The 27,546-nt window shown below is 46.9% G+C and overlaps 12 protein-coding genes across 12 annotated transcripts; 8 read left to right on the top strand and 4 right to left on the bottom strand.

Annotated features, from left to right (window-relative positions):
* Positions 1–338: 338 nt before the first annotated feature.
* On the top strand, positions 339–2,365 carry M431DRAFT_526281 (hypothetical protein; the record flags this gene model as incomplete). The annotated part of the gene is made up of 3 exons (XM_024920679.1): positions 339–342; positions 459–1,435; positions 1,520–2,365. 3 exons carry the CDS (start codon positions 339–341, stop codon positions 2,336–2,338), a joined length of 1,800 nt encoding a protein of 599 aa, XP_024779704.1. The 3' UTR covers positions 2,339–2,365.
* Positions 2,366–2,962: 597 nt separating this feature from the next.
* M431DRAFT_130381 (hypothetical protein) lies at positions 2,963–4,021 on the top strand. Its single transcript, XM_024912448.1, has one exon. It carries the CDS (start codon positions 2,997–2,999, stop codon positions 3,633–3,635), a length of 639 nt encoding a protein of 212 aa, XP_024779703.1. The 5' UTR covers positions 2,963–2,996; the 3' UTR covers positions 3,636–4,021.
* Positions 4,022–6,711: 2,690 nt separating this feature from the next.
* M431DRAFT_502174 (hypothetical protein) lies at positions 6,712–7,701 on the top strand. The gene has a single exon (XM_024918115.1). It carries the CDS (start codon positions 6,740–6,742, stop codon positions 7,679–7,681), a length of 942 nt encoding a protein of 313 aa, XP_024779702.1. The 5' UTR covers positions 6,712–6,739; the 3' UTR covers positions 7,682–7,701.
* Positions 7,702–9,575: 1,874 nt separating this feature from the next.
* Positions 9,576–10,274, top strand: M431DRAFT_72967 (hypothetical protein; the record flags this gene model as incomplete). The annotated part of the gene is made up of 1 exon (XM_024922090.1): positions 9,576–10,274. A coding segment is annotated over one exon (699 nt), but the record flags the coding sequence as incomplete, so codon positions are not given.
* Positions 10,275–12,018: 1,744 nt separating this feature from the next.
* Positions 12,019–12,740, bottom strand: M431DRAFT_170728 (hypothetical protein). Its single transcript, XM_024913026.1, has one exon. It carries the CDS (start codon positions 12,508–12,510, stop codon positions 12,136–12,138), a length of 375 nt encoding a protein of 124 aa, XP_024779700.1. The 5' UTR covers positions 12,511–12,740; the 3' UTR covers positions 12,019–12,135.
* Positions 12,741–13,930: 1,190 nt separating this feature from the next.
* M431DRAFT_137 (hypothetical protein) lies at positions 13,931–14,570 on the top strand (the record flags this gene model as incomplete). The annotated part of the gene is made up of 2 exons (XM_024912558.1): positions 13,931–14,054; positions 14,110–14,570. 2 exons carry the CDS (start codon positions 13,931–13,933, stop codon positions 14,568–14,570), a joined length of 585 nt encoding a protein of 194 aa, XP_024779699.1.
* A 260-nt stretch (positions 14,571–14,830) lies between these two features.
* M431DRAFT_536588 (hypothetical protein) lies at positions 14,831–16,079 on the top strand. The gene has a single exon (XM_024921001.1). It carries the CDS (start codon positions 14,856–14,858, stop codon positions 15,846–15,848), a length of 993 nt encoding a protein of 330 aa, XP_024779698.1. The 5' UTR covers positions 14,831–14,855; the 3' UTR covers positions 15,849–16,079.
* Positions 16,080–16,737: 658 nt separating this feature from the next.
* On the top strand, positions 16,738–17,605 carry M431DRAFT_476563 (hypothetical protein; the record flags this gene model as incomplete). The annotated part of the gene is made up of 3 exons (XM_024915477.1): positions 16,738–16,773; positions 16,834–17,244; positions 17,297–17,605. The coding sequence occupies 3 exons, from the start codon at positions 16,738–16,740 to the stop codon at positions 17,603–17,605; spliced, it is 756 nt and encodes a 251-aa protein (XP_024779697.1).
* Positions 17,606–18,221: 616 nt separating this feature from the next.
* Positions 18,222–18,497, bottom strand: M431DRAFT_62056 (hypothetical protein; the record flags this gene model as incomplete). Its single annotated transcript, XM_024921607.1, has 1 exon — positions 18,222–18,497. A coding segment is annotated over one exon (276 nt), but the record flags the coding sequence as incomplete, so codon positions are not given.
* A 701-nt stretch (positions 18,498–19,198) lies between these two features.
* On the bottom strand, positions 19,199–20,421 carry M431DRAFT_476561 (hypothetical protein; the record flags this gene model as incomplete). Its single annotated transcript, XM_024915476.1, has 4 exons — positions 19,199–19,500; positions 19,660–19,955; positions 20,040–20,174; positions 20,273–20,421. 4 exons carry the CDS (start codon positions 20,419–20,421, stop codon positions 19,199–19,201), a joined length of 882 nt encoding a protein of 293 aa, XP_024779695.1.
* Positions 20,422–23,775: 3,354 nt separating this feature from the next.
* Positions 23,776–24,863, top strand: M431DRAFT_132 (hypothetical protein; the record flags this gene model as incomplete). Its single annotated transcript, XM_024912475.1, has 2 exons — positions 23,776–23,836; positions 23,893–24,863. The coding sequence occupies 2 exons, from the start codon at positions 23,776–23,778 to the stop codon at positions 24,861–24,863; spliced, it is 1,032 nt and encodes a 343-aa protein (XP_024779694.1).
* Positions 24,864–25,909: 1,046 nt separating this feature from the next.
* M431DRAFT_488793 (hypothetical protein) lies at positions 25,910–27,118 on the bottom strand (the record flags this gene model as incomplete). The annotated part of the gene is made up of 2 exons (XM_024916606.1): positions 25,910–26,335; positions 26,411–27,118. The coding sequence occupies 2 exons, from the start codon at positions 27,116–27,118 to the stop codon at positions 25,910–25,912; spliced, it is 1,134 nt and encodes a 377-aa protein (XP_024779693.1).
* Between the last annotated feature and the right edge of the window lie 428 nt (positions 27,119–27,546).

Below are 27,546 nucleotides of genomic sequence, written 5' to 3'. Positions count from 1 at the left end.
ACGTTAGGATTATTACTTAGCTAACTAAGTATATAAGTTTACTTTATATTACTTATAAGACATACCCCTCATTTTCCTACAGGCCGCTGGTAATTCGTGCAACAAGCTGAAAAGTGAAAAAATGCCCTTTCAGGGAAGGCCAGACTAGGACGCAATATATTATAAAACTGATCAATATTCACAGGTATCATGCACGGAGCCAGAATATAGGTATCGAACCGTTCGTTTGATCCAGGGTATTGATCTCAAGCACTCTCCAAAGAAGATTGAAGAGGAAGTCAAAGAAATTCCCCGAGGCAAACGGCACGGCCGATTTCAGACCGCTCAGCAGGGGTCTTATGGGTATGTACCCAACTGAGCGCCACAAATCGCAACTGGCCTTCAGGTTTCGTTTTACGTGCAACCGTGGTTGCTGGAATGCCCACATGCACAAACATTGGTCTCAACGCTCGATCCAGATGCCCATACCGGATTTTCCATCGCGTTGAACAGTCAGGGCTCAATTGATATCAACGTGGGAACTGGGTCCAGAATCAAGGTTCTCAGTACTGGACTTAGTCTCCAACAAAAGACGTGGTCGAAAATAAAAGTCATATTCAACGGTCCTTTGGTCAAATTGAATTTGACGCCTAAATCGTTTAGAGTCGAACCAGTCTACCCTGCGTCGGCGTTTGAATCGCAATTAGATGGCGAGTCGCTGGTTTACGGACGAGGGCCGCTTCACATTGCCGCAACCCAGCAGCGTGTTGCTGACAACACCCAATCTGGGCTGAGATTGCATGCTACAGACTTCTTCAACGGCCGCATCGATAGTTTAACCCTCAAGACTTGCGACAAACAACCTTTGATCCTCGCTAAATATGACTTTTCCTTGGGGATGTCGGGCGACCGGATCCTGGACATTTCTGGGCGCGGGTACCATGGTGTCTTGGTTAATGCGCCAACTCGTGCTGTCAAAGGTCATGACTGGGACGGATCTGAGTGTGACTGGACGCGAGCCCGGTTCGGCTATGGTGCGATTCATTTCCATGACGACGACCCAGATGATGCAAATTGGGAGACGGACTTTATCATTACAATCCCTCCCAATTCTCGTTCTGGTGCTTATGCGGTCGAGGTGGAGACAAGCAATGGCCAAGACACGGATTCAATCACCTTCTTTGTTCGACCAACCCGCTGGACATTGGACAACTCTAACAAGGTCTGTCTTGTCTTCTCTACATTTACGTACCTTGCATATGCCAATGAACGCCTATACGATACAACCCGCCAGAATACCGCAGATCTTGGGCCTGGCTTCGACATTAACAAAGCCCTGAAAAGTCCCGAGTTTTACAAAATGCGTCGCCGAGTTGATCTTGGTCTGTCTTGTTATGACCGCCACAACGATGGTTCGGGCGTTTGTTACTCTTCATCGAAACGCCCCATTTTGAATGTGCGCCCCGGCTATATAATGTGGGCGTTTTCTCGCCCACGCGAGTTTTCTGCCGATCTCATGATGCTCGGGTTTCTAGCGTAGGAGGGCATCCCGTACGAGACTCTGACTGATCATGACTTGCACGCTCGTGGAGCTAGCGCTCTGCAAGGCTTCAGTACTGTCATCACGGGCTGTCATCCTGAGTACCCTAGCCTCGAATCTTTCCGTGCCTATGACGCTTTTGCCAAAAGAGGAGGCAACCTCATGTACATGGGGGGCAATGGCTTTTATTGGGTAAGTGGACACGACATTAATCGACCACATCGGTTAGAAGTACGTCGCGGAGACACTGGGGTGCGTCCATATAGTCTCCCCAGTGGAGAGCACATCAACAGCCTCGACGGCCAACGAGGTGGTTTATGGAGATCTCGAGGAATGAGTTGCAACACGTTATTTGGGGTAGGTTTCTGCGCCCAGGGTACCGGTCTTGGGGTGCCGTATAGGCGGACTGAGGCATCTCGAGATCCTGAACTATCCTGGATGTTTACAGGGGTAGAAGGAGACTTGATTGGTGAATTTGGGTTTGGAGGTGGCGCGTCAGGCGATGAGATTGATCGTTTCGACGTAGGGAACGGCTTTCCTGAGGGGGCCTTGGTACTAGCCACGAGTACTGGCCATAGTGATGACTTTGGCATTGCCATTGAGGACCTGAGTTATCCTGCACTAAACACGCTTGGGACTCAAACGGACTTGATTCGCAGCGACGTGGTGTATTATGTTGGTTCTGGCGGTGGTGGAGTGTTTAGTGTAGGTAGTATTGATTGGCACTGCTCTTTGGCATGGGGTGGTTATAATAATAATGTTGCTAGGTTAACTAGTAGTGTTATTCAAGGATTTTTAGCTGGAAAGCAAAAGGAATAAGTTGGAATATATATCATTAAAAATCACCGGATGTTTCTTGAGGGATAAGCGATCGCCTGCTTACATGCTATTGAGACCAACCAAAGCGGCGATCGTCAAAGCGATGACTGTCCAGTCAAGATTGAACATCAATACGGTTCGGCTCGTGTGCAATCAGGTCCACTAGTGTTTCACTGGATGCCAACATTAAGCTATAGATGCATCGATGGACATTGGTTTGGTTGATAGAACACTTGACGCTATGATTTCTAGAGGAGGCAACTGCACCGGATAGATACAGCTGGCCGGCCACAATGTCCTTCAAAGACAACATTCATGGCAATGGTTTAGTTGTCTAGAACTTTGCTTTTCTTGTTAATTTTACTCAATCTCATTTACCCCTTTTTTTTTTCAGTCCGTCGCGCAGGAGTCCGCGATAGTTGGTTCCTTAGTAGTAGTCTCCAGGCCCTTGTCTGTCTGCCGAGAAACCCGCATATAAGAGCGAGCGGCACAGAAGCAGGGCGTCTTGGCTGAGTCAATTGACGCGGGGTTATACCGTACCAGTATGGTTATTATATATTCTAGCCAAAATTACCGGATCATTGTTTACCACCCATCTTCTTCTTCTTTTTCTTCTTGCGGCGTTTTGCATCAAGTTCACGTCACTCCACAAATCCGTATGGGCTCAAGTTCCCCGAAAAGCAGGGGTTATCTGGACGATGAAGATGGCAACCCTATCGCCTTCTTCTCACCAAACGCGCCGCTCTTTTGTCTACGACTCAGTGGACCACCCGTCGGCCCTCGACTGGCACCCACCAAGTTTGAGCCCGGCGTGAAATATTTCGTGGGGACTTCATGGCCAGCCAGCGAGAGAGCTCGATGGAACCGTAGAGGCCAACCGGACGAGGCGGAGACTAGGCCGCGCCAACGGGCTGGACAGCAACCATATACGGCCGAGGAAAAGGCATGGCTGAAGAAGCACTACCAAGGAGAATACAAGTCTTTAATGTCGTACGGATTGAGCATCTACGATGAAGAGAACCGTGAAGAAGGCCGAGCCATTATGCGGGCAATGGTTAGCCCTGACGAAGATGATGACGAGGACGAAGAGGACAAGGAAAAAGAAGAGGAGGAAGATGACGAGGACTTCGCTCACCCCGCAGATTATCTTTTCGACAGTAAAGAACGGGCTTGGATCAAGAAGCATTACCAGAACTGTACGACATTCATGTCCTCGTACGGTCTCAAGGTCTACGACCCGGATGATTGTCAAGAGGCCCAACATTTGGTCATGGATTTCATGAGCGACGATGAATAAAAGGTTGCCAGACCGTTTTACGATGTTCGGGTTCGGGTTCGGGTTCGGGTTTACAACGGAGTGCAGAAAAGGGTGTGTTCTCAAGGCTATGGCTTAGTCCCCATAATGCCTAGTTGGGTGATGATTGTTCAACATCCAGGATATTAGAACAATTTTAGGATTCTAAGATTGTAATTCTTCTGACAGGTCTTTCATTTTATTGAAACAATTAAAGAAAATTGTTTCAATAAAATAAAAGAACCATCAGAAGAATTACATTTTGAGAATTTCACAATTGATCTAATACCCTGGATGTTGAACAATCTTAATATTTGATGTACTGTGCATGGGTTTAAACATTTGAGCTTTTTGTCCTTTTTTTCATATGAATTAAATACGACTGGGCGGTTTCTTTTAACTCTCTTCAGAACTCTTCATATTGGGCAATTGTCAGTCTTGCACGAGCTGACAATCTAGGAATTTTGTATTACATCTTGGCAAATCTCACGATGCTCGCTGGACCAATCAGACACTCAACTCTTTGGATAGCCACTAGCCTCGTTGGAATGCGAGTCGACACCGGCCATCCGCGGCGCTCCGACAGCCCGACCAGTATCCAGAGTAAGCCGACACTCAAGCTTGTTTATTCTGCACCGAATCGGATTCGCATTCTCTATTAATACTCTTTCATTAGAGAGCATTGGTAACCAACTGACAACGATCACTAATCTCGGTCTACGCTCCCATGAATCGAGACCAATATTCGTGCTACTTTCTCACCAGAAATCCTCCTGCAGCAACTATGGGTACCGTAGTATCACCAAGACTATACACGTTGGCTAGCGGACATTTTCAACTTGTGACAAGCCACAACTAACGGAAAACAATACTATGCCGTTGAATAGCAGCAGCTGCCTATCTCGGTGCTCAATATATTGCTGAATGCATCTCTAACTAGCGACCGAAGTAACCATAGCTTTTCACTCCAAGCTTCGAAACTCCAAAAAGGCAATCAGTAAACAGACTCCTGCGTTAAGGACAAGAAACCCCCCACACACGCGGAGCATCGCTAACTGCTTTTGCAGAAACCGACGGAGTATAACACGGCTAGCCAGGGTCTTTATCGAACTCGGGTTGGCCAGGTTGACTCACGTAAATTACATCCGTCAGCACTAATCACTGCCAGGGAAGGCAATTGACAAAGACCACCATGAGAGCCATGATCTGATCTCAAGACAACACACTTCCAGCCAAAGATTCCTATTGGTCTCGAACAAGGCAGACTTCAATCAGGCTACAAATTTTCTTCGTTCGAGGTGTAGTGACTGCATGATGAGGCAAGCTTGAACAGAACCTAACCATTCATAGATGTTGCATACAGTGAGCCTTTTCCCGTTTAGACGCACTCTCCTTTTGCATGCATCGATCCTGCAGTGGCTATGCATCTTCTCCAAGCTCCAGGCTCCAAGCTGCTGGGTCACATACCGCGGTGCTTCGTGTGGATGACGCGCCATGTCCAGACCAGCAGTAGCTCCCCCGGAACGATCGCTCGGCAAACATTGGCTGAAGCGGGACTTGCGGAATGGCGCGAATAAGCTCAAGCCTCACAACGCCCCTCGTGTCTTCTCGAAATAGAGACTAGGGAGAAGAAGGATTTCGCAAGCTCAGGCTGCCTATTGGTTCGCAAGCAATGAAACCTGTTGCCTATTGGGGAGGCAGAGTTTCTGGCAATCCGGATAGCCCATGCAGTTTCCACTAATAGACGGGGAACATCGCTGTCATCTCCACTGCATTGAACGATTGGTCTCTGCGGCATTTGCTCACACAATGTTTACTCACCGCTGCACAGCCCGAAGAGAGAGTCTTACCAATGGCTGGGCTACCAGATAGTCATTCACGGTCAGACCTAGCTTGCGGAAATATCATCAAGCCAAAAGTCCTCTACGGCCTTTCTTGGCGGGCGCGGACTCTCTCGCGAATGGCCGTAGCAGTGGGCTCATACGATTACGACTGGCCACGATCACGTCGCTGACTGCCGACAAAAGTGCTTTCTCTCCGTGGATTTCTACACGAGGGTTGCCATTGGACATGGCTGCGTGAGATGCGAAATCCGGTTCACAACTCGACTAATCAAGCAGCTTCAACAGAGACTGTGCAGATGCTGGCCCTGCTGCCTCGCCGGACAACATGCAACGTTGTCGTGAAGTGGTATCTACATGTAGGTTCTAATGACCTATTGGCGCGGAACGCATCAACGGTTGTCCAAACTGTACAAAAATTTACGCGAGTCTGCATTCTAATAGTGGTAACCCGAGACCCGAGCTAGGAATACAAATAAATGACAAAAGCTCACGCGTTGATTAACTCTAACAGGGGTTCCTTGTTGATGGCCATCGTGGAAGATACTGTCTTTGGCTAGAAGCACTAGCAAAGAAAGGCAGGCCATAATCCTGACAAACAAGTTCATACCACCATCCTGACTCTTGCAAGGCGCCAGGCCAGCGGTCATACTGATTACGTTTAGCATCGTGCTGTGCTTAAAAAATAACTATAGACAAAAGGTTCTAATTTAAAACCCCTAGTTCGGACTGCTAAAGTGGTTCCGGAAGCTGGCCCGGTGGTTCACCCGTTCAAGGTAGCATCGCAGGCTTTCACTCACAGAATCCTTCAAAAATAATAGTGACTTGCTGAAACTACGTTCATGTTCCTGTCGATCAGTGGTTTCGTTCTTTAGATCAAATAGGCAACCCTTCCAACTGTATTTGTTGCTTTAGGATGTTTCTTTGGATCTGATGGCTATTGTTACTGCAGGGATTTTTAATGTTTCCGGGCCTAAAGCTGAAGGAGTGCCATTTTGTTTTTCAAGTAAAGCGCCCATTGATGCCAAGACTGCATGGCCCGAATAGTAATGGGTTACTGAGCCACCTGCCGGACTGGGGCTCCCATAATCGAGTCTGGTGTTCTAGGATCCCATGATGTAGGATTCCTCGGTCAGATCTATGTTAAGATTAGTTGCTGTAGGTTGCTGTATATAAAGAGGAGTATTCGTCCCTCTGCCGTATTGTAGATCAGCTGAAAAGCATCGATTCAAAGCTTTCTAAGTAGTAGAAACTATAGACTTCGACATGGCTTCCAAGGCTGCTCTTCTTTCTCTTCTCCCCTTTGTTGCGGCCAACCTCAACAAGCCCGTCATTACGCCCAACTTCCCCGGAAATGGCCTGGCATCTCTAGGCCCAGGTCTCATGAACAACTTGGCTCCCACACACTCGACTTGGGATGATTGGGGTGCCGGATGGATTCCCTCGGACTGCAAGTCCATGGTTCAGGGAGCCGGCTTCTCCCCCAACGACATCATCCCCTTCAACATTCACTATGACGACTGCGCCCAGACCTGGACCTTTTGCAGACACAAGAACTCTCCTCTGAGCGAGATCCAAATCCTCGACATCTTTGGCCGCTTGCCCGTTCGCATGAGGCAGTTCGTCCGCCACCTGGTCTTTGTCCCCGGCAACAAGTCCGCGGGCTCCAACGGCGATAACGTCCTCATGGTCGGCGATGTCGACGTGACCGTCTTTGCCCACGAGATTGGACACAGCTTGGACTCGCACGCCTTTGACCCTTCATACGGCGTGCCCTTTTCCACCGGCAACGTCTGGGTCTCCAACTACAACCTCGACTCGGCTGTGCCCGACCCGTATGCGCAGTCCAGCCAGCAGGAGAACTTTGCCCAGCAGACCGTCGTCTCTCTGTATGACAAGGTTGTGCCCGGCGGCATTGGCACGATCCAGCCTAACTGGCAGGCCATCTTCCACCAGTACGCCACCCTCGAGGGATACATTGGCAACGTCATCATTCCCGGCGGCACTTGCACCCACCGTCTTACGGACAGTGCCCCAGTGACAATGTCCGGCTCTAAAAAGTCCCGCCGTGCTTTGGGACCTAAGCCCAAGGTGTCATTGAGCCCCGAGGTCAAGGAGATTGAGGCTATTCCCATGGAGAGCTCTATTACCATGACCTCATTTGACGAGCATGGCAAGCCCAACGGCACTTATGTGATCCACCTTTAGTAGAATACATGTCTCTCAGCGTATATAGTATGATTTAGGATTTAATGAACAATAATTATATGTTATTTATTTACTTGCAGAATTCGATGCCGAAACGTGACTCTAAAAAGGCCTACACATTTGGGATATGCTAAATTTCGGAGCACCTAAATATCGCATTCCTTGTTTGTCTCACTTCCTATCCATAAATGGTGATAAAAGAGTGCACAGTCTTCTTCACGTGGCTTTAACACATTCTGGATCCCGGTATATTCTCTTCAACTACGTTTCTATTCCATCGTGGCTGGTTGTGTTTATTCTGGAATGTCTAATGATGTCATATATTCCGTCACCCGAGTACACAATACTACCACAGTCTCACATATGACCAGCCCACTCGGTAATCTTGTTCCAAATCAAGATATAGATTAACAACTGTTAACCGAAAATAGTCAATATTCAGTAACTCAATCTGCATAGTACTTTGCCGCGTCATATATAGAACTCTAGGGTATCTGCAACCACGGCGAATTTGAACAGATGTTTTAACTCACTACAAGGAAATGTCTCAATATGAAATGAACAGACACAATATGCCGAAAAGGAATCATATTGTAGAATTGAGCTGTTCATCGAAGTCTTGTAAGATCCACCCTATCGCACCTTCAGGACATTTGAGTAGACAAGTAGGTTACAAGCCTCGACTTTCTCTCCCAGCTATAACACAGTAAGAGATTTTTGTATGACTTGAACCATATATACAATGTTTTTAATTGAATCTTAAAGCCTCGGCACGTTTCAATGTTTCTCCAACCCGTCAACGGTCAATGTAGTTGCTATGAGCCTGGAATCGCATTCAAGGAGCCAATGGGAAGTCGGCCTGTAACAACGTTTCTCTCGCGTGATTTCTCAATTTAGGCCCATACAATGAAATGTTAGTTTTATAGGGAAATTTGGTGTTCAAATAGCTAATGAACTCCTAGGTGCCCTCAAAATGGGGGTGAACGAGCTTAGACGAACCAATTGGGCTCACGTTCTTAACCTATGACTCTTGATGTTTTGACCTTTGAGATATATTGACAGAAATTTCTACCAGAGCCATAACTAGTTACTCAAAACTCATATGGCAATATCACCGTAGCTTTGTTTTCATGGGTGCAATAATTGCTCGGTTGTTAAAATAATACCCACCTTTTTCGAAAGAAGTAACTAGAAAGAGGCTTGGTCTTAGGAGAATTCTCCTTCTGAAACTCAACCCGATGCTGGAAGACCTCACTGCTACGAATACGGCTGCTAGAAGACGATTGAAAATAAATCGCAGTTTGGTTCTCAAAAGCAGAACTTTTAAGAAGAAAGAGTCAGTCTCGGTTTGCGCAGCGGCTTGAGCCCAACGACTGACAACATGTACACTCGTGACTTTGGTATAATACGTATAAGAGCCGCCTGTATAAGCGCCTGTTAATAGATATACGTTGAATGTTGCTGGAGTAAAAAACTAGTAATCTTTGTACCCAAGCCGAGGTGTGGTGATCAAGTTGCTCATGCGTTTTCACTCTCGTATGCGTAAAGGTGTTGGACAGTGGAAACTTACACAGTTTGCGCGAAAGTAAAGCCCAAATATCGTAAAAGACTTAAATAGCCGTTATTCCAATGAAATAATGTGTAATATTGAGATAATATGAGCTGGTGAAACGAAAGCTGAGTTCCGTGCCTTGGGTGAAAATTGTTCAAACCTCTCAGCAGCCAACTACGAGACTGGAGATGTATGGTTAATAAACCTCTTTTGCATTTCTTGCTCTTCCATTGAGAATCCGAGTATGCTATTAAGCTTTCTTTAGAAAGTTAATAGGCAATAGTAGCAATGCTAGGTCAATCCTGACAATGATGATCTCGAAACAAATGACTAAAAGGACGTCTGTATTCCAGTCCTATTGTGTCGTTTCTGTACTGTTACAACAGTACGTTTGGCAACGCTGCACCAGCGTGTTCTCTATGCAATGGGAATGATGCGCTGCAATCACTGGGAGGATATCATGCAAACTTCATCCAGCCTGGAAGTCTGCATTGGTATGACAGCGTTGTCAACTTGCAAGTGAACATCATCGACATCATCACCAGCCCCGAAATCCTCAACTACTGGGCCCTTCCGGTAACGCAGCACCTGATTGGCAATGAATCGCAACCACTTAACAAGACTGCATCGGGGGCTGTCTTTGACTATGCGAGTTTCGGCCGCGGTGCACCCGTATCAGTGAACAGTTACGCTCGCCTGATTGAGCTTACTGGTGCAACGCCGATTACGCTCGATGCATCTGTGGCTCCTAATAACGGAGCCCAGTCGTTTTATTCCGTGCCGTGTTCCAAGGTGTCTAAGCTGCCATCCCTAAAGTATCAGTTTGGTGCAGGGACTCCCGAGTGGGAAATCTTGCCGCAGAATTATGTTGAGAAGATTGCCATTTCGAGTACACAGACTGCTTGTGTGTTGAACGTACGAACTTTAGGGGATGGGGATTGGATCATTGGGAATCTTGGGGAGACTTTTGCTAAGGATAAAGTTATTTTGTTTGACTTTGATAAGCTCAAGATTGGAATTGCTGATGCGGTCCGCAAATGACAAGATTCTGCCCGCGGGCTTTCACTGGGATGAAATAGTTTAAAGAAAAACGACCTTGATAATACTTGATGTCGATATATAGATAATTTCTTAAGCGTTAAATGCGAAACGAAATGGCATGTCTGCTGAATGACGTAAAAGCGTGTGATTCTGCAATTAAGCATAAATAACGTACATGCTTAGCTTCATGCAGCATATAAAACTTGATACGTTTTAGACTCTGTTGTTACATACAGCCTTTTTGAGTTGCTACGTTCTTAGTTTCGCTGACGGACTTACCCTGGACGCTGTCAGATGTCTTTTGCGCCGCTCTTTTCGGCGTATTAAAACAGCAAGTGGTCTACCTCTGATCAAAACACATTACATAGGTATCTAATTCTCAAATTAAAAATTCCAAAGATCTTTCTTAATATAAAACACTTTGCTTCTTCTTCCCATCAGCAAGCACGATATAAATACTTCATCTTGCAGCGGCCAATGTGTGTCTCATGGTGGATGTTGCCTTCATCAAAACCCGCCGACAGTTTAGCGCCGCTAGGGGATCCTCAACAATCGTCTATAGAATTATTAAACAGGATGGTGATGGGATTTATATCCATTGCTGAAAAAAGCGACTACTTGCAGGATTGAATAGCGTCAGATGCGATCAAACCTGAGATATCACCGTAGAATATTCAACACACAATGCAGATTAATGCTCTAATCCCCTAAAGACGGGGACTTCCCCAAATCCTTTCCTGGTCAAATCTCAGATGTCTATCCGCCAGATCAAGTTTAGAATATCCAACAACCGAAGGCAACCCAGACGATGATATACAGCTTCACTGATCCTATTTTCTCAACTATCAAAACAGCCTCTATAGTAGTTTAAGTCATAACATAACAGTCTAGTGTGCAATGCGTTACTTTGTACGGTAGAGAACCTTTATGCGAAACTCAACCTTGGTCAGCCCTGAGAGATCGACATTATCCCCTACTTCCACTGTCCAACCCGTTAGCGGCGACTGCAGGTAAACGGCCGGGTGATTAGCCTCAAACGACAGTGAAAATGTCTCTCCCTGCACTGGCTCTGTAGTCGGCTCCATAGTCTTCATGTCATCGCTGTACTTGTACGCAAACGGGCGGATGGACGTGTCAAACTCAAAAATGTGCAGCTGGCCCTCCTTGGCGTAGAACCGGAACGCGCCCGTGTTGCTAATCTTGACACGCACAATGTTGCCCTTGGCCGTGGCACCGTGAAGATAGACCTCGCACGACTCCAGCCGGATATCCCACCACGACTCATCAAAGCCAGCCTTTACGGCCTCGGTCCATGTAAGGTCAAAGTTAAGCCTCTTCGTCTTCTGGAACAGTTCGAGATAGGTGCCGTTTTCTTTTGTTATCTCGACCGGTATCTCCTCTTCCACTGCTGGTCGCTTGGCCCAATTCTGAAACAAGGCCCCAAAGTCCTGATTGAGGCGCGTCTTGACGGCCACATCAAGTAGCTGGGCGGTGACATCGCTGAAGCAGTGCAGAGGCTTGAGAAGACCGATAACACCGGAGTACTGGAATGACGCGCAGTTGTAGGCACGCATCATGGAGTATACCAATTTCATCGTGTTTTTGCCAATCTGATGATACGCCACGGTCATGAACGCCGCCACAGCCAGCCTGGAGGCTGGCATCGGACACAACGCCCACCTGGCTTTGAAGTGATGCCTGGATGGCCTTTTCTTTCTGTGTCTGAAGCTCAATCTCGGCCAGCCGGGTAAAGACCCTGTTGTACTCCGAGATGAGCGTGTGCTTGGCCTGGACAGCGCGTATAAACGCCTTGAACTTGGCTCTCATACCCACGACGCCTTTGATCCTGCCGAGGTACTGGTCACACATGCTGCAATCCCGTGACGGTTGCAGTGATAACATCCCAGACCTTGCGATAAGGCGAGTTTGGCTGGATTATGGACTTCATGACGTCCCACTCGCCACTACGATACTTGGGCTGGTATAATCTGGATCGGCTGTAAGGGCCTTGCTTGCCAGGCCGCCCGGGGTTGCCATTGGCACCGCTAGAGCCGTTCTCATTCTCTACCGTGAAGATGGCTTGGAGTTTCTGAGCCACAGACTCGGGCCCGAAGATGGACACTGTCCCTGCGGCTCCTCCCCGACCGCCGGGACCTCCACGGCCGGCCGCACCTCCGAGACCGCCGAGGAAGCCGAGGAGGATCTCAGGATCCTTGAAATCCTCTACCATGAGCATGCAGGTCTCTGATACTGTCCAGTCAATACCAGGGCCCCCGTTGCCACCGTCTTGGCCGTCTTGGCCGCGTGCTCCCTTGCCTCCGTTAAGGCTGATAGCAAACAACACCTTGTTGGTCACTCCCTCGGCGGCGATGGTTGAGTTTTCCAGCTCCTCTACATAGATTTTGAAGCTGCCGGCATCATTGCCACGGGTCCCAGGGTCGCCATTCTTGCCGGCTACACCGGTCTCTGCGCAAGTTGGGGGCCCTTTGGCCTCATTGTACCTGATCTGTATGACTACTGTGTCCCCCGTGGCTTTTTCATAGAGCTTTCCAAAGAAGCCGGTATCTGGTTCAAGAGTGTAGAGGCCGGGAGCATCGGCCCCCCTGGCTGTGGGCGGAGTGGTTCTAGTGCTGGCAACCGCGGTATTATCAAGCCCGTTGAGGTTGAACGAGATGGGAGTGCTCGCCGAGGTAGCGTCTAATGAGGGCAAGACGACGAGACGCAGTGGAGAGAAAGAGACACTCCCGGAAGCGAATACGACGTGCCTGTCACAAAGCAGAGCTCTTCAGCGTAGATGTTGATGGTGAAGGGCTTGCCTGGAACGTTGGCACTCGCTGCGGCGGTGAGATCAATGTCTACCTCAACAGCACCGGGTTGTTTGGCCGCAGCCGCATGAACGTAAGCACGCTGGTCAACGTCCATTGGGCGGATGAAGACGGAACGGTAGCCGTAGAGGTAGGTGATGCCAGTATCAGACATGACCTGGGCGCTTAGGCCGCCTTTTTGTTTGGTGGGATTGGCCATGTTTGAAGAGATGGATGTGTTTAATATGGTGAAAGAAGGATAAAGAAAGAGGATGGTTGAGAGTGATGCAGTTGGGCTCGTTTATTTTATATATTTTGCCATCAGAGCCAACCACTCCAAGATTCCTCGGCTGAAAGTTCAATGTTGGGCGCAGACGGATGGAATGTTTTCCCAGCAATGTCCCTTGTCATCTTGAAGCCATTTTCACTTCAATAGACTCAGCTCTGAGATCTAGAACAGTAGTTCAGCTGGACTCAGCGCGGTGTGGCACAGCCTAGACCAATCTTCAAACTACTCAACAAAGAAGAGGTGACGAGAATGGGATAGCTCTATGGCACTATTGGCACCGGTGGCGGATACTCCCGCGTCTCAATAATCAATACTGGCCAATAGCATCTCGGCAGCCTTATTCCAGCCGTGTCTAGCTGCAGAGGCTGAGCCCAGCTGATGATGGCTTCAGCTGCTGCATAACCAGCCCGAAAGTTGATCCATGTAAATTTATATAATTACATGTGTTGCCAACCTCTTCATCTCGCAGTGAATTTACCGCTACTCTGCCATGATCCTCTCTTCAACCATAGCTAATACTCTCGTTCCGAATATTTATTCTATTATTATTCCCTTCATCCAATATGTCTAACCTCCCCAAAAAGATCATTTCCATTGCCAAAAGTCTCCCAGGAATTAAATATCCACTGGTGACCGGTCACTCTGGAGAATTGCCGGGCTTCGTGAAGCCGCAGCTAGTTGACCTGAGTGAGCGGACGGCCCCTGGTCACCGACTTCAAAAACAATGGCTGGAACAGCAAAGGCCACCTCTTGTTCAACGAATATACCGAAAAGGCCTACACAGGCGAGCTGACTGAGGGCATACACACCCAGCACGCCATCGATGGGGAGGGCACCCAGCATCTCTATCTGTATGTCAAGGAGCACCCTGTCGATGCGGCCATAGCCAAGTCGCTCTTCAGCCGACGGGACACAAGCCTGAATTTCTTCAAGAGCATCAACGGCTACTTCGGTTGCGACAATCCGAATGACCCTGCCATTATGGATGCCCTCAAATGGAACGCCAGCAAGGACTTCCGCGGCGAGACGCTGGCTCTGCGAGAACAGCATATGATCAACCACGAGGCTCTCCTCCGTGAAACCATGCTCAACGGCGGCAACATCAACAACATTCCAACTGTGGGCTTTCTAGGCCCCAACTTTGTCCACCTGAGCCACCACCGCGCCATCATCGACGATGCTACCTGCAAGTACATCTACTAGATAACACCATTGACGGACTGGCATTACTTTATGTTCGGTGTAGTGCATTAGGGCGTAATATATAACCCTGCCTAGCTAGGCAAATATCGTATTGTCATCCTCGGTTACAGCAACGGCCTAACCCCCTTTGCAGATCGCCTTAACAATTAGTTCGCGTCGTACATTTGGCCTATCGCTGGCGAAAGAGTTTGATATATAATCTAACACCAAATTAAAAACCCCAACGAGACTTTCGTAGACTAGCTAAGAGAGAAAAATAAGGAACTTCACTAGGAGTCGGTTTGGATGAACCTGGCGGCCGGTTTTGGCGGCGACGCCGGCGTCATCGCGAACATGTTCTCCCATAAACTAGACGTTTTAGAGAGGTTGGAGAAGCCGCGCTGCCTGGAACTTACCAAGGAAAACCAAGCTGAGTTCATCGCCATATGCGAAAATAAAGACGTACCAGCACTGGTGGAGCTTGTCTCAAAGGCACCAGAGGCCACGGGTGAGTACAGGGAGGGAGGACTCTGGGATGGCAAGACACATATCAGCATCACCGACTCCATCACCGGCGGCACGTCGTACCAGAATTCCACCTTGGCCATGGGATCTCCGGAGGCCAGCACCTATACCCTCCAGCAGATCAACGAGCATCTGCAAATTGAGCTATCACCCAAGAGGCGCAAAGAGAAGTTCGAGGCTGTCCAGAAGAACATGCTGAAAGTCGCCACTGATAGCGGGCACACATTTGTCAGTGCCGAAGAAGCCGCCGCCTTTATCCGCTCCAACGAGGACGTACAGACTAGCCTCGGAGGTATATATCAGGACGCCATCGACAAGTACTCACCTCAGATCACAAGTGATGTGATTTCACAAAAGTTCACTCTCGAAGACGGTACCCATCCTGACGCCGCCATGGTCAACGACTTTCTCAAAGCCGCAACTCAGGAAGTCTACGTGGCACCAATGATAATCCCCGAGGAAGACGGGGAGCTCCTCATCACAGATGTTGCTGAGACTTTTGTCGTCGAGAAAATCCAGGAGTCGGCTACTAGCAAGGCTGATTTTGAAGCAGTGGCGATTAAGGCGGAGCAGAGCGTTGTTGAGTCAAAGCTTAAGGTCGATTATTACCGCAAAGTTCTCGAAGAAGCTAAGAAGAAAGCCGAGAGTGAGTCAAAGATTGAAGAAAATAAGCGCAAATTAGAATCGGCTGAGCGAGAATATCATCGGCGAGACAAGGAACACAAGGATATATTGTCGACTAAGCATAGTCTTGAGAAAAGTCCGGAGGAGTGATTCAATGAGAAGAAAGAACACACTCAAGAGGTTGACAACAAAATCACGAAGAGAATTGAATGGAAGAATGGTAAAAAGAAATAAAGTGTTAATGATGGTTATGAAGATATTATAGTTGGTGAATTTTTGTGTAGTGGATGTGATGAACACAAAAGCTCAACAATCTGGACGACATAATAGTCAGTGTGAGCGTAGTTATGCCATTGGGCACCAGTGATGGGTGAAGTGTCCACATAGATTGTAACATAGAATGGTATCTATACATACTAAATGACTTTCTTTTAACTGTTATATACATTAATATGCGTTTCTGTTTAAAAGAAATTCCGTATTGACGGCGCCATGTAAAGCTACCAGTGTTACCGAGATGAACATCGTCAATCGATATCACTGCGTAGCACCTGTGACATCGATCACCGTCCCTCTTTATTTTTTTTCCTTTTTCACGATTTATGAGCACTTAATATTATTATTTTTCTGATATCACTACTGCTCCTAATTTACTTCCGCTTCCGCTTCCGCTTCCATTGTACTTCTGCTGACATTCTACATCCACTTCTATACTAATCTCAATTCCGCTTCCGCTTCCGCGTCCACACTTCTGCTTATATCTCCTCCTAAAGTATTAATACTTTGTATAAATTTTAGTTAATTGACAGATTTGAAATGTTTGTACATAGATAATTCGTGTTTAATGACAAAAAAAAATCTTACAAATAAATCTGACCCATAAGCCAACATAAACATGGTAATTACGATCCGTTATCTAAGCTGCAAGCATCAATGTGCTCCTTTATAATACTGTAGTGGCTATCGCTGTTAAACACAAGTATCGCAGCTGCTGTTGCATTTTGAAGCGCAATCTACGACATAGTTTCCGAGGCATACGATGGGCGCCACGATCAAGAATGTTATTATTCTGGGAGTAAGCCATTCAGAAAAAAGCCGATAGGCTTACAGCGCATGCTTATAATTTATCATTTAGGCGTCTGGAAGTGTGAACTCTGTTGCTATTCCGGCTTTGAAGGAACTCGACTTTAACGTATCAGTCGTTGTGCGACCGCTCTCCAAATCTTCTTTTCCCGACTACGTTACGGTACATAAACGCGACTACACAACAGAGATTCTCACTTCTATTTTCACTGGTCAAGATGCTGTCATCTCAGTGATTGCTGCAAGCGATGTTACTATACAAAAGAATGCTATTGATGCTGCTGTAGCTGCGGGCGTGAAACGATTTCTTTCCACCGAATATGGCGGTGATACTTCACTACCTGAGATTGAGAAGTTTACACCGTTTGCCCAGGGAAAAAAGGAAGTCTTTTCATATCTGAAGAGCAAGGAACCCGAGGGCCTCACATGGACTGCTCTGTATACGGGTCCATTCTTCGACTCGGTAGGAACATCCGATTATCTGACTAAGGAAAATAGTAGCTAATATCTCACAGCTGCTAGAGATTGGTACTGGTCTGATGGGTTGGGAGATTGAAGACTACAAGGCTACGATATATGACTCGGGCAACCAGCGATATGACGCAACGAATTTTGAGACCGTGGGAAAAGCGATTGCATCAGCATTAACGCACCCCGATATCACCAGAAATCAGCAGGTATATGTCAATTCGTTCAAAGTATGTCGGAATGAAGTGATTGAGGGGTTGGAGAGGTTACTGGGGAAGAAGATAGCCATCTCACGGGCTTCCTCGGTGGAGATAGCAGAAAGAGGGCGGCCGACGATCGCTAACGGTGAATGGTAAAAGGGCTATTTCGATTCGGCTACTGGATCGACTCACGGGCCATGGGGCTTTTGCGACTTTGGAGGACGCGCAACGAGGTGGAACGAAGTCCTGGATATACCGAAGGAAGATCTGGAAACCACCCTTAAGCGAGTTTTGAAGAACAAGAAGCTTCTTTAAAGACACCACGAGTTATAGAGGCTATACGTATCTTAGCCTAGATTCCCGAGACTACTTCTTAGTCTTCTAATGCGCTTTACGAGAAGTCAAGTTCTGGAAGCCATTGTCCTCTTGGTTTTTGCAAGTCGCCGAACCATTCTTCAGGCAAAGGCCGGCCGGCTGTGATATCCCAGTCAAACATCGGAACCTCTTCTGTGCCAAACCCGATAGGAAAGTGTTCCATGTCTTGCATTGACGTAGAGAATATGTCCTTTGCTGGTGTTGCCTGAGTGCTCCGAATCGTCCCCTCTTGGAGCCTTCCACCAAGTCTCTTTACTTGGTCTCGATAATTTCGGTCAGTAGACCAGAGGCTATCTAAGTGGCTAGTCGTCGTGCTGAGGTCTTCCAGCAAGCTAAGAGCGGAGAGTAACTGATCACGTACTTCGGCATCCAAATCTTCTAGTGCGTGTGTGACCGCGAGGAACAAGACAGTAAGTGAAGAAGCCAGGAAATGGTTCGCGCAGACGTGATGCATAGGATGAAGGGTTGACGGGCGACAGAGATACAGTAATAAGTTGAGTGAGCGCCGTGCAACGTTGACGGCAGTGCGCGCACTCAGAGGGTTCTTCTGGATTGAAGCAGCTGAATGAAGCGCAGGTCTATAGATCAAGATACGAAGCTCATTGGCGCGTAGATAGAGCAGTGCGCGAATGAACAAGGACTTGTCTCCTATGGAAGTAAAGTCAAAGGGTATCTTGTGAGATGGGGCCATGCTTAGTTCCTCAAGGGAAGAAGCTTGAGGGTCGAATAACCTCAATGAAGAAGGGAGCGTGATGCTCCACTGTTGGATTTGGGAATCGAGGTAAGTAATTTCTTCTCCATCGCCATATAAACTGTTGCCTTCGATGCAGATGCGTGATGCCCATACACGAGATCCTATGTTTGCAAACGCGATCATGCTGCGGATATATGGTGATAGATTATCCTTATACTGGTAAGCGAGGTGAGACATAGTACACTGCAGAGAGAGAGATAACAGCAGCACCAGAGGCACGAGTTATATAAAATGCTGGTGCCATCTGAGAGATAATAATACTGACTGGTTTTTGGTAACGCTGGATCAATATCTATATCCTGTATGGCAAACGGCTTGCCCGTGCTGAGGCTAAAGCGTCGGTCAAGGATATAAACATCCCAGAACAGTGTAAGTTCTCTCGCAGAAGTTTTGGAGTTGTTATGGATTCGGTGTGAGGACTTTGTTTGATGTAAGCCAAGTTCGATACACAGGCGTACAGCAAGCCCGATCATCCGCCATGCTTGATTCTCGATGCCCTGCGTAACGTCGAATACGTTAGAAAAGTGAAAGTAAGAAAAGTGAAAGTATTACATAGTTGATGAAAAGAATGGAAAAGGTACGAACTAAGAGTGCCATGTTCTCAATATCCTTCCTCTCGCCTAACCGTCCCATTGGGAAAACCAGCTGCTGTTGAACCTCTTGACACATCGCTTCTGCCATTGTAGTCGACCGCCACCCTCCGCTAGCAGTGTTATCGCTAAAATGAGTTTCAACGTCTGAACGTCGCTATCAACCATGTTCTCTGGCACTTGCACACCAGGCTTATGTGACCCCGGCGAATACTTCATAGCTTCATAAGCACTATACAGCGAACCAAGATTGTCTTTCACTTCTCTCATCTCGACTATAGGATAGATCGTTCCTATTTCACGTTCGTAGAGATCACACAACCGAACCGCCTCTGCACGGTTGATAAGCCATAGTAGTTTATGGGATGGGTTAGCTAGAGAAGCTACTTCCTGTATCCTTGTTCGGCTGCTTTCTCCTCCAGCCGAGAGTATCGGCGGTGTTGCCGACTAGGGAGTAATGGGCAACTCGCGTTCTCCATGTTGCGACGCACCAAGGTAACGCTGCACCAATTGTAAATTCGTATCAGAGCTTCTAAATCCCTTAAATGATAGGGATGGAGATATTCGGCGAGCACCATGTGCTGTTGTTATCGAGGACGGTATCGTGGCTGAGCGTAAAGGGAAATTCCAGGACGGCGAATGTATCATCATATCGGTCTCGAGGTTTGCATTGATATGAGATTCCGGTCGAACACTTGTCTGCTTCTGAATAGATTCAAGGCTTAAGAACATCAAGTTAAGCTTGCCTTGCATAGCAGCTACGCTGTCCTTGAGCCTTTGAATTTCACTGCTTCAATTCCACGTCGTCAGCAACAGATAACCCCAGGACATATGCCCGGATGAAAAGGTATATGGGGATGGAAGAACATACCTGGTAGTCTCAATAACTTCAGTGACTGAAGCAGATGCACTTCCATCTCCATAGTCGCAATGAATACCGAACTTTGAGCATCGCTCGCAGGGCTTCTGCCCGGTGCAGCGGACTCTGCGTCCTCGACATGTATCACTTGAATAAGATGACACAATTTAAGTTAGCAAGCCAACATCACCAAGCTCTCATGTATAAACCATTTGGCGAGAGAAGCAAGGCTTGCGTTCTCTCACCAGGCGTTGGCCACGTATTGCGCCCTCTTTGGTCGAATTTTGACCGATCGAGCGCCGATGCGATGTTGGCTGTTTCGCCGTTCAGTCAACGTCTGGCGATGAATTCCGGCCACTTCCTTAATTGAATCGCCGACATTCGAACGAGTCATTCTTGCAGGTCGGCGAACGCATGAAAGTTGTATCTTACTTTTCGCTGGTCGGGGAGGCGCTGTAGTTTTAGCTGATGCCTATAAAAAGGGATAGAATAATCCGATTATTAAACAGGCGGTTTGACTAATGCGCAGACGCCCACAACTTCTGATTCCACGCAGCATTATTGGCTAATTTGGATCAAGAAGATTAAGTAAATGTTCTATAGAGGATAGTAAATGAATCTTTTAGTTTTTATGAGCAACATGCCAGACATCGGGAGGTGCAATTTGGCCAACCGCTCCGCGTATACACTGTCCGTCGCCACCCGCACTATCGCATTACCTCATCCGACCATATATCAACGTGCGAGGTCTCTAAATGCTAAAATACTCGTTGCAATGAGTAAATGGTATCAAGTATCTGATTAACAGGGCATATTAGGTTATATTTATGTTGATATACAAATCAGTCACTGATAGAAGGAAGCACGGGGATGAAGTGTCGTAGTCTTAAATTGATGAGAGTGAACTCGGAGCTCCGAACACTTGATAACCCGAAGACCGAGCGTCCTCACAACCCATTCTCACGTAAAATTATTCCCGAAGGAAATTATTATGCCCAGGAGAGTATCCCCTTATGATTCCCTCATTGGATCATACATGGTCTTTGAATTAATCTACAAAATTCCTCTTGTACAGAGTGAATTGGTATACCAGTCGCCCGGCTAGTCTATATGAGAGGAAGATTGGCATTGATAAGTCCCTCTGTCACTTAGAAATAATGTAACGTTGGTGTAAGAAGAGGTATTCCGTATCCCCAATTCTTTGCCCCTTGCAAGTAAGCCTTCTTGCCCGTGATCTAAAGCACCACTATTAGCTATTATCAACTCATCTGATTTGTTAAGGGTTAGATTGTCAGACTATGTACGAGAAACCGATTAGGAGAGTAAAGTAGGCGTTCGAATAAAATTATGAGGCTTGTTCTCGCTAGCGGAGCCACTGGTACCGTGGGCACTCGTCTGGCAAAAGCAGCGACCCCCTGAAGTTTATAAGCCTAGAGTGTAGACTGTGACTGTTTACATGGGGCTTGATAGGAGAACCACTGGAATTAGTAAAATATTTGTCACCTCCAAGACTTATCATGATCAGCCTGTCCTTGAGACGGCAGTTGGAAGCGTTGACGCGTCGATGGGTCAGGCTTGATACTCGCTTTCGGCCTAAGCCAACGCGTCATACGGTCTAGGAAATACAAGGCAAAATACTACTTGTTCCTGTCAAAGGACCTTTGTCCGCATCTATATTACCGTCGCATACATCATCCTTTCTCTGAGATGCCGACATTGAAGAGGAAACGCCCGGTTAAAGTCTCTTTCGCTTAGACCGCAGAATATGTCCTCTGGTATCTGAGGTTCAAGCAATGATAAAGACCATCATTGGGCCATCTATGAGACCCCACGCCATGGCTCAACATTTTTTCCGAGGTGATATTGACCCACATCGTAGGTTAGAGGAATCCTACGTCCTACTGCGTCCGCCCAACGTGTTTTTGTTTGTATCTTTTTCCTCCAATAGCTGTATTCTTGCCCGGTTATGCTACCCTCCTTCAATGATCACCATAGAGCAATCAGAAAGATCATAGGCCCATCCCAGCTGGTGGTCGCCGTCTGGGTCCCTGTCTAGGTCGCCGTCCAGATGCACCGCTGTGTCCAAGGATTTAGTGCAGACAGAGCGGAGAAATTCCATAATCACGACGCCGCGTGGGAGCAGCAATCCACGGAGAGGCCGAGAGCGTATGAACAATGAAAATGCTACTGACGTGCCCATACATCTGACTCCTTCTACCTGTAATAGCCAGGGTGTGTTAATAGTCAAGGCTTCTCTCAAGTGAAAAGGGGTAGCCTGTACCCGAGAAATGGTGTTACATTTTAGATGCCTAACCTAAACATTTAAACTAGCCTTACAATAGTCCGGGCGAAAATACAAGAAATATCACGCGAAATAAAGGCAGCAGAGAGCATTGCGTGGTGCAATGTCATCTTGTCTACGGTTAGTCCTGAAGCTTTCTACGGCAAGTTCAAGCATGTCATCTTGTCTACGGTTAGTCCTGAAGCTGACTCGTTAGAAGCAGTTCCACGGCCAGAAGTAGAAAGACTTTCTTTACTTGGAGATACCCATAGGTGTATACTTTTTGAGGCATTTCATCTGTAACGGGTGAATTTGTACGTTTTGTACGTCTTGTTGGTGCAAACGGGATTTGAGACTCTGGTATACTATCCCGGGTTCACTAGGCATAGACAACAGGACAATGTAATCTACCTCACTTTTACATAATTTCATGAGAAACCGAAGGCTTGTATTAGCTGGAATGATTACTGATCCCGTAAAAACACAGGAATAGATTGGTCAACTTGTACCAATTGTTTCCAACTGCTTCTTTTCAGCAGTGACGCTGCTCTACTATGCACTTGTATCTTACTCAGTTCTAGCGTTGATTCTTCAAGGGAAAAAGAGACAACGTTGCATTAGCAGCGGCACGTACAGAAATCGATGTTTTACGACGCATGCTTGCTTTAATAGGTATACCCCTATGAATTGCCTTTATTAATCTGCTGTCTTGTATGGTGATGAGGCTTGCCTCTGGCCGAGTTTTCGCGAATAATCGCACAGTCCTAGGGCGAGTAGCGGCACAGTAGCAACAACCCTGTCTACAGATTCATCAATTTGTTTAATATTCTTTTTGCCATTAAATCTCATCCAACGATACATTGAGTTCCATAATTATAAAGCAAAAGACTATTTGCTTCTGCGAATGGAATTTTGTATGCTCCGATTGAAACATTTCAAAGCATATGCTTCCAGATAGACTTCTTATGTGAATTAATGATTACTGATCTGACGTGATTAGTTATGCATGGCTGCTACACACTAAACCACGATGATTAGTATTTCATCCTTCAGCACAGCGCCCGGCTGATTAGTTTACCGTGAACTTAACTCTACGCAATGCAGTGAATGACTAACCGCTCAAGCGTGGGAACCAATATGTCAGCGGCAATGAATAGTTCTGAATCAAGACCAAAACCAAAGTGATGCGTATCATCCCTAGTCGCGGAGTTTTGGAGGAAAGTTGCCCGCGCAGTTGTGATGTAATCTGCCCGAGGCTGGCAACAAGAATTCAATAATAGCTGAACCTAAAGCAAAGTGGCCTGACGAATTCGCTCAATGCTAGTTGATACAATTGTCTATATAAGTCCTCTTGATATCCAGAGAGCAAACATTATCCTCACCAACAATTTCACAACAATTACTCAACTACAAAGAAACATTCAAGCTCAAGCTCAATTCATAACCTCTACTCCCCACATCTACAACATGCCTGAAACAGTCCTTGTTATCGGTGGCACTGGTGCCCAGGGAGTCCCTGTCGTCAAAGGTATACTCTTAATTGTGTTTTAAAAAAGAATTCTGTTCACTAATATTTGTTTGCAGCCCTTGCGTCTGACGGTAAATATGCCGTCCGCGTTCTTACCAGGAATGCTTCTTCTCCCGAAGCAAAGGAACTTGCCGCAATCCCCGGAGTCACGATTTTTGAGGGGGATAGCTACCATGAGCCCACCCTTCTGAAAGCTTTTGAGGGCGTCTCATACCTTTTCGCCAACACCAATGGTTTTGCTATTGGAGAAAAGGCCGAGGTCTATTGGGGTACCCGCCTTTACGAATTGTCCCGGCAGTTTGGCCTGAAGCATTTCCTCTATGCCGGTCTTGAATATGCAACTAGGCTCGGAAACTACAACCCCAAGTACAGAACCGGGCATCTGGATGGAAAGGGCAAGGTTGTCGACTTCATTGCAGCCCAGCCAACTAAGCCAATGGCATGGTCTGTCTTAACCTCATGCCTCTATATGGAAGGTCTATCGGAACTTCTTCGACCCTTCCCTAACCCGAGCGACCCTGAAACAATGCTCTTTGCTCTGCCCATTGGAACTGCAAAGATGCCACTTATTTATCTCGAAGATTATGGCTCTTACGCCCGATGGCTATTTGACCACCCAGAGCGCAGCAACGGCCTTGAACTCCATGTTGGAACTGAAGATATTGCATGGAAGGATGTTGCTGCGGCTTTTACAGAGGTTACCGGCAAAAAGGCAACTCACTGGGATGTCAGTTTGGACGAATACTTTAAATTGGGAATCTTCCCCGAGCCAGATGCCATAGTTGGTCGTGCTGCAGGTGGTGGCAATGATTCCACCCTGTTTACGTTCCGTCAGAACTTCTCGGGCTTCTGGAATACCTGGAAGGATGAGCTGACCAAGAGGGACTATGCTCTGTTGGATGACATTTTGCCCACCAGAGTCAAGTCGGTAAAGGAATGGATGGTAAAGGTTGGCTATACCGGAGAGCCTTCGTCGGTGCTGAAGGATTACCGTGACCAAGGCTTTTTCGCCAAGGACAAGCAGTAGGCACAATAAGCGTTTATAACAAGTTGGGGCATTATAGCTAGTATAGACTTGATTTGATGTTTTGTTATGAGGAGAGGGCAATAAAGTTGAAGAGTTTACTGAGCATCTATTAATTGAAAAATCTGATCATAAATCTTACTACGTAATAAGTCCATTGCCTGAGTTCTTTATCTCTGTAAGAAACTACCAAAAATGCGAAAGAACATAGGCTAGGCCGCATCGAGTTTCGCTTTTTTGCAAAAGTAATTCCGAATGCTTGAAAGAGATTTTACTCTGACAGTGCCGAGCGATACACGCTAATCTCATAGCCTCGGCTCCGGAATTTGTATGCGTTGGCTTAGATTCAACTTAGTCAATTCTTACGGCCACCATGAAATAGGCGAGCGATGTTGGGTAACAAATGTAAGCCATATTAAGATCTGAAGATTGGCTCTGGAGTACGTAGAGATATACACCTTTACGTATACTAGAATAATCAGGATAATCGCTTTCGCCATCGATACGAGCATACACCAATACTGTCAGCTGAAGCGATCAGGCCCTATTGAGTCAAGACGACGAGACACAATCAGTGCATGTACTCACATAGTTCAGCTTCAAGCGGGAGTATGCACGTAAATGCATGCAATTAATAATTCCCCGATGACTTTGAGTTAATTGTTATAAAACGGGGAGTGTGGCGTGCTGAATTCATGTACAAAGTATGTCATCGTAGCATTGACATCCCCTGTAAGACCCATATCGAGCAAAAACAGCGCCGTAAGCCAGTGCTTCTTAGAGGGCAGCGCCTTAAGGTTTCAAATCCGACAGTCTCTGTCACGCGATAACTCATCGAACAGTCACAGCAGCTACTGCATGTGATCAAACTCCAAATATTAGAGGGTAAACAAACATAAGTAGCACATTTATTCAAGTAGTTGGAACAAAACATCGCTCAATTGTATCGATAGCTAAAGCAAAACTTTTATCTAGTAGAAAAGAGAAGGGGAATACACTAATTATCGCGACAAGGGAATAAAACAAACTTATTGACTATCCCCATACAACTAAGCAAACCCCATGGGAATAACAGGCGAAAATCCTTTGCTCAGCTTCTTAATCTTGGCAAGTTCATTAGGACCAATCTTTGGCGCAGCTTCACCCTCAGCTGTCTTCGCTCGGATATACAGTCCTCTAGGGTAGAAAACCTCAAACTCAACAGGCACATCCCACTTCCACACATCAGATCGGTCGCGGTAATAGTAGGGCCGTCCGTTTTGTTCAATGACATCAAATGACTCGCGTAACTCAATGGCATGAGCGGTGCGGAACTGGCCCTTGGAAGTGACGGCAAGGCAGCAATGCCAAGGGGTCATGGAGAAGTGGCTCGGCTGGGGGATCAGAGGGAAAGATAGCTTGTTGGTACCGGTGGATCGATGGATAGACAGACGAACGTGGTCGGGAAAGTTGTCATCAATAGCAGCAGCAAAGGCCTGCAAAATGTTAATGTTAGCTTAAAGGCTATGCAACGTAACTAGTGCTGGGGTTGCCCAAAATAAAGATCTTACCTTGCCACGGGTAATCATGTCGCTGGCGACTCGCTTAACGGTTCGCTTATACTCTCCCTTGGTGGTAACATTGGCTGTTACAGGGCTGTACCGTAAATCCTTGTTGAGGAAGATGATGTAGCCGCAATATGTGAGGTTGATATCTGGATCGTTGGCGATGGCCTCACGAGCGTCAAATCCCTTGGGCATGTACTTTTCCACAAGCATCTTGCGGGATTCATCGACGCGGCTGACATACTCCTCCTTGGTCATCTGGATGCTGTCGCTAACGCCAACCAGGTTCATGATTCGCATAAACTTGAGACGGTCATAACCCTTTGCCTCAGCCATACGTCGCAGATTCAATCCGTATTCAAAGACCTCCTCGCTCGAGATACCCACGAGATCGCTATAGACAAGGCCATCTGAAGTAATGGTCACGTAAGCTCCAGGGGCGTAAATTTCCTGGATATCCTCGCAGAGATTCTGGAGACGGCCTAGGGCCAGCTCCTCGCCCAAATCAGGTAAAGCTCCAAGAACCTTTTCCACCTTGTTCACACTCTTCCAGGGGAATGCAGGAAGGACAAGCTCGATTGGTACATTGCTGTCAACATGCTTTTGAACACGTGGAACGAACTTTGCGCGACCCAGCCATTGTTCACCTTCAGCATTCTCTTCGTTATGACCGTATCCTTGGATGATGGTCAAAATACGAGATGTCATATCCATATCTGGCTTCTTTGCTGGGAGGTTATTCCTTGCTGCAGCCTTTGAGGGCTTGACGACGTCGCCAGTAGAAACGGGAGGAGGAAGAAGTTCCTTTGTATCAAGTGATAGTTCTGAAGAGGGGGTATCAGAATCTGATCCAGAGTCTGAATCACTGGATGAGACAGAAGTGATTGCTGGGCTGATTGATCGCTTCCACTGTGTAAGCTCTTTGACTTGAGCCTCCAGAAGGGCTAAACGGTTGAAGTCTCCAAGCTGAGATTCGACGGCAAAACCATGGCCATCTTGCACATCAACAATGTTGATGGCAATAGTTTTCGAAGCCAAAATAGACATGTTGAGAATATTGAAACAAAGGCAAAGTAGATTAAGAAAGAGTAGTCCGAGAATTCAGGAAGGAAAGATGCTGTATGGGGTATTGATTTGGATGA

This window comes from Trichoderma harzianum, assembly GCF_003025095.1.
Source record: "Trichoderma harzianum CBS 226.95 unplaced genomic scaffold M431scaffold_1, whole genome shotgun sequence".
Classification (NCBI taxonomy): Eukaryota; Fungi; Ascomycota; class Sordariomycetes; order Hypocreales; family Hypocreaceae; genus Trichoderma; species Trichoderma harzianum.
Note: the sequence above shows the minus strand (reverse complement) of the source record. Positions and strands in the feature narration are given on the sequence as shown.

What these genes read in the sequence shown, in the direction of transcription:
- M431DRAFT_130381 (XM_024912448.1), top strand. Translation starts at nt 2,997, where the DNA reads ATGGGCTCAAGTTCCCCGAAAAGCAGGGGTTATCTGGACGATGAAGAT.
- M431DRAFT_502174 (XM_024918115.1), top strand. Translation starts at nt 6,740, where the DNA reads ATGGCTTCCAAGGCTGCTCTTCTTTCTCTTCTCCCCTTTGTTGCGGCC.
- M431DRAFT_170728 (XM_024913026.1), bottom strand. Translation starts at nt 12,510, where the DNA reads ATGCTCATGGTAGAGGATTTCAAGGATCCTGAGATCCTCCTCGGCTTC.
- M431DRAFT_536588 (XM_024921001.1), top strand. Translation starts at nt 14,856, where the DNA reads ATGAACCTGGCGGCCGGTTTTGGCGGCGACGCCGGCGTCATCGCGAAC.